Genomic DNA, 9063 nt, shown 5'->3' on the forward strand with positions numbered 1-9063 from the left:
CAAATGCATTTCAATGATAGCAATCACAAAGAACATAGAGCAGTTAGGATTATTTTTATTTAAAAAATCATTGCAAAAGTTACCCTTGATTTATTTCCTATTCAAATTCCTATAAATTCTAAAATAGGAAATTAATTCAACTCAATTTAGCGTCACGCATATGTATATATACACACTTGATTGCATTAAATAAAACTCTGGTACACAACTACCACTGTTTTCAAACAAAACCTTCCGATAAGCTATCATAGAAAGCTTCCTAATGTTTTTTAGTTCAAATAAGGCTAGTTCATACATACAGACTAGCTATACATTATATTCTAACCATTTATGAGAGACTGACAAAACAACTAGGTAAGACAAAAACGAATGCGTTAGGAAAACAAAATTGACGATGGTAAGGAAGATACCTTTTTGCGGTCGCTTGCCATTTCAAACACCTGAAAATGACGGTATATGTCGAAGTAACAACTTCTTAACAACAACCTTAAGAGCAAATGAGATGTACCTAGGATAAAGCGCTGTTGCAAAAATCTCCAAAACCAGGGGAATTTGAGTTAAAAAAATAAATAAAACGAAGAAAATAAGAAAACCTTATGAAGGAAAACGTCTCCTAGTAAAAACAAAGTTTACAAAAGTACGTCCTGACAATTCTCATTTCTACCAAACTTCGGTTGCAATTTCACATGTCGCGCGTAAAATAAAAAAAAAAAAAAATAGTTCTACTTTTGGAATATTCTCCAAAATACCTAAAAAAAACTAACCTTTTGTCTTATTTCATTTTGAGCCCAGTGTATAGTTTTGGATAGTTAGTTGAGGGGTGTTGCGTAACACAACCTCTCACAGAATAGCTTCCAAAGAGTGGTCGTTGTCAACACATGGCAGGTGGTCGATTGAACCAATTCTGCTTTCAAGCAGAGACCGAAACGCACAGAAAGGCACAGAGTGGTCTTCTACAGATCAACCCGGGGTTGATTACTCTTAACTTGTCATCTCAGAGCGACACAACCTTTTATATGAGCCTTTCTGGAGGAGGCGGCTTCAGCATGGAATCCAATTCAACACGCCCTGCCTCTAATTCTTCCTTACTAGGATTATATGTGCCATTTGATGTTCTCTTCTTCATAACAATTACCAATAAAAAGAGCAACAACATGGCGAGGACACAAGCCGCTATAATTCCTCCGATCAGGATATATTGACTGACTGCTGTCTTTTCAGAGGGATCGGTTTGTTCCTGCGAAGTTTCACACCGTGAACCTGTGAAATAATCCCGACAAAGACACGAAACATTCCCAGTCTGAACGTTGGTTTTGCAAGTTGCACCGTTCTCGCACGGACTATTGTTGCAGGGATCTACATACTGACATGCTTCACCCACCCAACCAGACTCACACTTGCAGCGAAATGAGCCGTCAGTAGAGGTACATGTGCCACCGTTTTGACAAGGATTCGAATCACATTTGTTAATGAGCTCGCTGCAATTCTTTCCTGTATAACCTTCGTTACACACGCACTGAAAAGTGTCCATTAATGGAAGACAACTCCCATTGATGCATGGATCGGGATCGCAGAACTTCAACAAGCCACTACAGTTTACATTACCAAATCCTTCAGTACAGTTACAGAAATACTTCCCTTCCGCGTTCAAATTCACGCAAGTCGCGTTATTTCTACAGGGGTCAGGTGAACAGTAGTCGGTGACGTTCTCGCAATTTTGTCCGTAGAACCCGAGTGGACATGCGCAGGAATAATTACTAGGGTTGTAGAATTCTTTACAAGTAGCTCCATTCTGGCATGGACTGCTGTAACAAGCTTGGAAAACAGAGCAGTTTTCTCCCTTATACTCGGGTGTACATTTACACCAATACTTGTTGTAGGCCAACCTCTCACACGTAGCATTGTTCTTGCAAGGATCAGATTCACACGGGTCAATTTTCTTTCCACATCGCTGTCCTTCAAAATCGATAGTGCAGTTACACTTATAACCCGGGAACATACGACTGGTGGAGTTTACATGGCTATCAATGCATGTTCCGTTATTCATACATGGCTCGTCTTTGCATTCATGAATATCATTCTCACACAATGTCCCATTATACCCCTCAGGACAAGAACAGCTAAAAGCTGTTGCATTATCTGAACAATTACCACCATTTTGGCAAGGTTTTTTAAGTTCGCAATACGAACTAAAGTCATACTGACACAGTTCTCCAAAGAACCCTTGTTTACAGTCACAGCTGAAGCCGCCCACAAAGTTAGAACAGTTCTTTGTTCCTGTTGCGTTACAAGGACCAAGTGGCTTCGTAACTTCACATTCATTAATATCTTGCTCACAGAAAGTTCCATTAAAACCAACCAGGCAGGAGCAACTATACGAGCCGATTCCGTCGACACAAGTAGAATTGTTAGTGCAGTTGTTATTTGCACATTCGTCGATGTTCGTTGAACAGTTTTTTCCAGCGTAACCCCTGACGCATGAGCAGTTATAGTCGAGGTGAAGATCAGTGCAGTTCGCGCCATTTTCACACGGATTAGGGTCGCATTCGTTCGTAGCATTTTCACAAAGCTTCCCTTCAAATCCTGGAGGGCACTTGCACTCAAACATATCAAATCCTACGTCACTTACTTGTTTCTGATTGGTTGCCATGTCAACGTAAGTCACGTTATAGCACGTGCCATTGGCGCACGGGGAATGAGCGCAAGTCATGTTGGCTGTGAGATTACAGATAGACCCCGCCCATCCTTCTGGACATGCGCAATTAAACAGGTTCCATTCATCACTGCACGTGCCCCGTAAACAAGGTGCCGGACCACAAACGTCATCACTGTGGCAACCGAACCTCAGTTCTGATGTGTTAACTTGGAAATGAGGCTTCAAAGGAGTCACATGACTAACATTCAAGGTGCTGTTGTAGTAATCAACAAATGATAGCAGCAGATCACCAATACGCACGTTATCTAGACATCCTTTGAAGGCTGACCCGCCCACCACAACTGGAGTACTGTTTAATAAGCTTGTTATATCATTGCTTGAAAGTTTGGAGGAATCCATAGTAGTGGAGCCATCTACGGTCACAAAACTCTGATTATCAGTGATGTTGAACGCGATTTTGTGCCACTGGCCGTCATTTACTTGATCATCTAAAAGAAAAAGGATACAAAGCTTGATAAATAACCGGAAAGTGAAAACATATGAATATAAAGGAGGTAAACGCCACTCGTGGCCATTTTACCGAAACAATATACTTAAATCAAATTCCCCAAAATATACCAAGAAATACCACGAATGGAAATTTTCAGACGACAAAAAGGCCTTTCTCGTCACTAATACTTGACCATCTTGCAAGCGTATAGCGCATTAGTTGAAGTCAGTAGAACCTTATCTTACCTGAGGATATTACTCCACTGTCTCCATTCAGAGCAAAACTAATGTTAATCCGTCCATCGTCAAGTGCCATCTTGAAAAATTTGTTGTAGTCGTGACGAATGTGAATCAACACAGCTGAGGACTCCCTTGTTCGTACTCGTAAAGACGCATCCAGGCTGACATTAACACTGGAGACGAAGGTAAATTCTGCTCGAGTTGCACTGCCATTGAAAGTGAAGGGATGCACACCTAACACAGAGATAAATAACTTAGAAAAACACGTGAAATAAACTTCAAAATTTGAGAGTTCAATTCCATTCCATGAGCGCTTTTAGTTACAGTAAACAAGTCATCGTTTTGGCTGAAAGAAATCACTCTCGTGGGCAACCTTGTGGTCACACCACAGGCAGCCCAAGCTCACTACTAGAAAAGCGGACGTGACTCTTACCGTGTTGCGTAACGTTTTATATTTATAAAGGTTTGTATGGGATGTTATCGGTTTGCCTTAAAAGAGAGAAAAAAATGTCTTGTTTTGAAATAAAATGGGCTTACCTTATTGCCTTGTTGTTTTCTTTGTTGATTCCGAGCGTCTCAGGCCATTTTGAAGCGTTTTCGGCGAGTTAGCGCAACCTAGCAGTTGAACACCAACATAGCGCTAACTCGCCGAAAACGCTTCAAAATGGCCTGAGACGCTCGGAATCAACAAAGAAAACAACAAGGCAATAAGGTAAGCCCATTTTATTTCAAAACAAGACATTTTTTTCTCTCTTTTAAGGCAAACCGATAACATTCCATACAAACCTTTATAAATATAAAACGTTACGCAACACGGTAAGGGTCACGTCCGCTTTTCTAGTAGTGAGCTTGGGCTGCCTGTGGTCACACTAACACCGACCGCGATGGTGACGTCAAGAACTGGTGACTCAACTTCAAGTAAGAGCGGGAAATCTTTGAAAGCTGATTAAAATGACAGCTGTTATAAAATGTGAAGTTAACAAGAGGGAATTTCAGCATATATATTCACTACATATTGATATTCTACATATTGACATATACTACATATTGACATACACTACATACTGACATATACTACATATTGACATATACTACATATTGACATATACTACATATTGACTGCATATATATTCACTATATATTCACTACATATTCAGCATATATATTCACTACATATTGATACGAAAACTATATCTGATGACTATAAATTATTATTTTATAAGCACTTACATTCATAATTTTCTCCGATATCCAAGCAGGTGGTATTATGAGGGCACAGGTTAACCAAGGAGCAGCCGTACAGTGCACAGTCCGGGCCACCGTAGCGAGGTTTACACTCGCACTGATATTTGTTCCACAAGTCTTTACAGAAGCCTCCATCACCACACGGTAATGATCGACACACGTTCATTCCCTGACAACCTTTACCCAGACCACCTGACTCGAGTAAGATGTAACGATCCGTGGTAATTAACGAGGCATCATTAAATCCGAAGTCAAACAGTCTGTTGTTCAGTTGAATGTCCTGTAAACAGCCTCGAAATGGAGTTCGAATAATATCAGCTTCCGGGTAAAGAGAGAAGTCATCAAGTCCTCCAAGGTAGGTTACAGTCAACTTGATATCTTTGTTAATAATGGGTCCCTTGACCATAGTGAAGTTGTCAAAGCGCGACATGTTGTTTCGGATTGCAACAAAGTGCCAATGTCCATCGCTAACACTTCCATTTATGGTAAAATTGGAGGTGTGTCCATTTGAAGTGGTTTGTACAAACAACATTCCTTGATCAATCACAACACTAATATGATGACCCTGATTATCTGTCATCAGTATTATTAATCCTCTCATTTCCCGAGTTCGGATGAAGAACGACAACTCAACAGCTGAGTCAAAACAAGTGCCATTAGTGAAGAATTTAGCAAAGGAAGCGTTACGCATGCTCTCAATACTACGTCGCCGTCTGCTGCTACCAATGTTTAAAGGTTCAGTTGCACCAAACGTTCCCGGCGTCAACGCTAAAAAGAAAAAGGTAAGAAAAGAAAAGATTTGAACTATTGTGGAAATTCTATTGGAAGGAGAATCTGGGAGACCCGTTGCCTCGATCTTTCTGGAGATTATTGAAAATTTTTCGTGATAACCGGGGTCTAAGAGTCACTCTGCGTGACTGCGTAAAATTACAGTATGCTGTTAGAAAGATCAGATATCGAGATAATGGCTTTCTGTCGTATTTGGATTTACTTTGCGCAATAGAATGTTAAAGTATGAGAGCCGCTACCGACTAAAATAATAAAATCACACTAAAACCGAAAAACTGAAGCTTTTGACACAAAAACCGAAAACTGATACGAAAAATTGCTATTAAAGTGATATTTGTACTCGTCTCGTCTCGTCCGTTATTTGTACTCTACGAAGCGCAGTTGGATAATAATTTGTGGCATTGACAAAGACCAAGTTACATACAAACTCAATTAGACTCACTTGTATTGCAGCGCGGACCGATCCAGGGTCGTGTGCAATCACAGCTGAATTTGTTCCATTCGTCAACACATTGTCCATTTGTACAAGAGTTAGATACACACACCTCTTTTCGAGGACACCCAGTCACAGTGTTGAACAATTCCACTTCTTCACTGCTGGGGATCACTGTCTCCATATCAATCATTACATCTTGAATACAACCAGTGAAATTATACAGGGTGTTGTGAAGATAGTTTACAGGAAACGAGGATCCACCGATGTAGAGTTTTGAAACGTCAACGTTTGCTTGTAGATCATTTGAAGACGTCTTGCAATGCTCGCCACAAGATGAGTTATCTACAACGAGAACTAAGGAGTCCGCAGATGTGTTGATAAAGACAGTGTGCCAGAGTCCATCGCTAAGATTAGCCTGTTTGCCAGCCGAAAGTTTCTTAGTGTTATTGTACAATATGTGCACTTTATTATTATCAAGAAATACAAGAAAATTGCTTCCTGAATCAGCACCTAATAAGCCGTGATTTAGAGTTGTCCTGAACTGGAAAGAGAGTTCAAACATTTGTTTTCCGACGTGCAAATTCATGAACGAGGAGCCATTTAATCCGACTGTGGTTATATTTTCACAATGTACCCCTCCAAAGCCGGCTGCGCAAGTACAAGTGAAGTTGTTGTTTCGTAAATCACAGGTGCCATTATTCTTGCACGGATTAGGAATGCAAGAAGATAACTCGAGCTCACAGTACTTTCCTGTAAAGTTGGCTGTGCAAGTGCAGTTGACATCAGCTATGCCATGCATACATGTTGCATTATTCTGGCATGGTTTAGACTTGCATTCATCAATGTCGATGGAGCAATTTTTACCTGTGCATCAAAAGATGAAAAGTTTCAGAAAAGAATGTAATTTTTTTGCGAATCGGCTTCCATGAATGGTTAAATGACCTGGTAACCAGGTGTATAACGGCCATCTGCTATGAGGTATTGGGGCGGAAAGAAATACCCTGTTCTTGGCCTTGACTTGTAGTTTGGGTAAAATGCTAAAGGCTGTCAGTCTTAGGGACACTTTTTTTTAATGTGCTATCTGATGCCGCAAAACCACACAAAACGATTTCCCTGGAAATCTTTTGTTTGAAAAAACCAATCGAACGAAATTTAGAAGTACTGTATTTCATTACGAGTAGTCCTATAAGTACTATTAGTACTGTATACTTCTCGGTCCATAAAACGCAACACTGACAACAAGAAAGAGAAGAAAATATCCACTCTGACAGAACAAACAAGCTTTGTCAAAAAACACCATTCAAGAGGAAATAATCAGAGAGGGACAATCGGGACATTGGTATGGATGCGTTGATTCCATTGATCAACCTTTCCGATTGTTTTCTCTTTAAAGTCCATATGGTAAATATTCCCTCAAAAAAGTCCATTTTCTCTTTTTCCTCCAGACTGCTTTAATAACAGTGACACTCGGAAAACAGATACAGCTCAGGTTTCTTTCGAACGTTTCAGAGAACTGACTTCCGTTTGAGAGGACTGTCTCTAAATAACTCTAGTGAAATTGACCTACTCTGGGAACTTCCCTCTCTGTCTCTTCATAATTTCTCTGAGGTATTCATGTTTATTACCTTCATATCCTGGCTGGCATGCACAGTTGAAGTCATTTATCAGATCTGTACATTTTCCACCATTTTCACATGGGTCTGGTAAACAGTCATTAATATTTGTGGAACAGTTGTAGTCTGTGAAGCCAGGTGAGCATGCACATGCGTAGCTACCTAAACTGTTATTACATGTTGCATTATTCTGACAGTATCCAAGTTGACACTCATCAATGTCCTCATCACAGTTTTGTCCTTTCCAGCCAGATGTACAGGTACATTTGTACTCGTTAACTCCCTTTCCATCAATGCACTTTGCCTGGTTTTGACAAGGCCTATGTTGCAAGCAGTAATCCACATCAACGTGGCAGTTTTCACCTGGAATAAAAACAACACCCGTGGGTATTCTTCAAACTAAGTCAAGCCCTGATGTATTCATGGGGGAGGGGTGGGGATTTATGCTTACGTTAAGAATGAGATTTAGTTTGGAAGCACAGAAGCTGCCACTCTTGTCTGGATCTGGTGGGATCGCGGACAACGTCAAAACACTTGCGGCGGGGAGGAGATCAAGCAGCGTTGGGGCAACGTTGACCGATGAGAACATGGAAAGGAAGTCACATGACATATCGGGTTATCAGTGCAAACTTTCTTATGAAAAGCTCGGATACAATAAATCCGTGCGGAAGGGTTCCATCAAATAAATAGCATATTATTTTAAGAAATAATAATATAAGTTCCTTTCTACTGCAACAGATCCATTTGTACGTCCTCTGGTATCTTTTTACTTTACTTTACTGTATGGCGGGCAATGTTGGTGTTTTAAGTATACTGATTTCCAAATTGCTCTTGACATTAACGACCTACAGAAAAGTTTTATTTTTAGTATGTTAAAAGAAATGCTTGTATTAACATGTTTTTTCTTTGTCTCTTGGGCCAACAAAAGTTTAATAACTTCCTTTTTTCTAAACTTTAAAGATCTGTCTGGATCTAAATTATTTGAAGCATAATACAATACCTGTAAAGCCGGGGGTACAGAAGCAGCCAGCTCCTTTCGTACGTTTATCGCAATTTGTTTTGGTGACGTCGATGTTTTGACATAAACCTTGACCCTTATCCACACTGCACTGACTTTGATTGGCGCATTCATCGATATCAGTCTCACAGTACAGGCCTGTAGTCCATGGATCACAATCACAACGGAACGCCCCAGGAAGATCAGTGCAACTCCCACAGTTACACGAAACACCTAACAATATGGGTCACACTCAGACACTGCACATAGCATACTACAGGTACATGAACTATTAAGAACAGTGAATGACCAAGACACTAGGCATGATGTCTGAAATTTTCTGCTCAAAATACAGCAAGAGATCCAGTGGCCTTGAGCTTACATTCGTGAACCCTAATTCCAATAGTAGTAAATATTGGCATAACACTAACTTTATTTTAAGATTTAATTATGTCCAGCATGGCCATGGTAATATATAATCTATGTGTCCTCAGACTTGAAACTTACCTTCACACTCATCGATGTCATTCTGACAGAAGGTACCATTGAAACCAGTAAAGCACTCACATTGGAAACTGCTGTTGCCAGCTTTACATGT

The 9063-nt window shown here is 40.2% G+C and overlaps 1 protein-coding gene across 1 annotated transcript in view; it reads right to left on the bottom strand.

The window, feature by feature from the left end:
• Window positions 1-39: 39 nt before the first annotated feature.
• The window catches only part of LOC111339436 (uncharacterized), a 17114-nt gene continuing 8090 nt past the window's right edge, over window positions 40-9063 (bottom strand). The window contains exons 6-12 of the mRNA XM_088757551.1: window positions 8973-9063; window positions 8469-8699; window positions 7481-7831; window positions 5862-6719; window positions 4616-5398; window positions 3392-3619; window positions 40-3144 (exon numbers count right to left, since the gene is read on the bottom strand). The exon at window positions 8973-9063 is cut by the window's right edge and continues 68 nt beyond it. Of these exons, the coding sequence (XP_088613677.1) occupies window positions 1013-3144; window positions 3392-3619; window positions 4616-5398; window positions 5862-6719; window positions 7481-7831; window positions 8469-8699; window positions 8973-9063 (4674 nt within the window). The 3' untranslated portion in view covers window positions 40-1012. The remainder of the gene's footprint in view (window positions 3145-3391; window positions 3620-4615; window positions 5399-5861; window positions 6720-7480; window positions 7832-8468; window positions 8700-8972) is intronic.

The sequence above is a fragment of the Stylophora pistillata genome, chromosome 4 (assembly GCF_964205215.1).
Source record: "Stylophora pistillata chromosome 4, jaStyPist1.2, whole genome shotgun sequence".
Lineage (NCBI taxonomy): Eukaryota > Metazoa > Cnidaria > Anthozoa > Scleractinia > Pocilloporidae > Stylophora > Stylophora pistillata.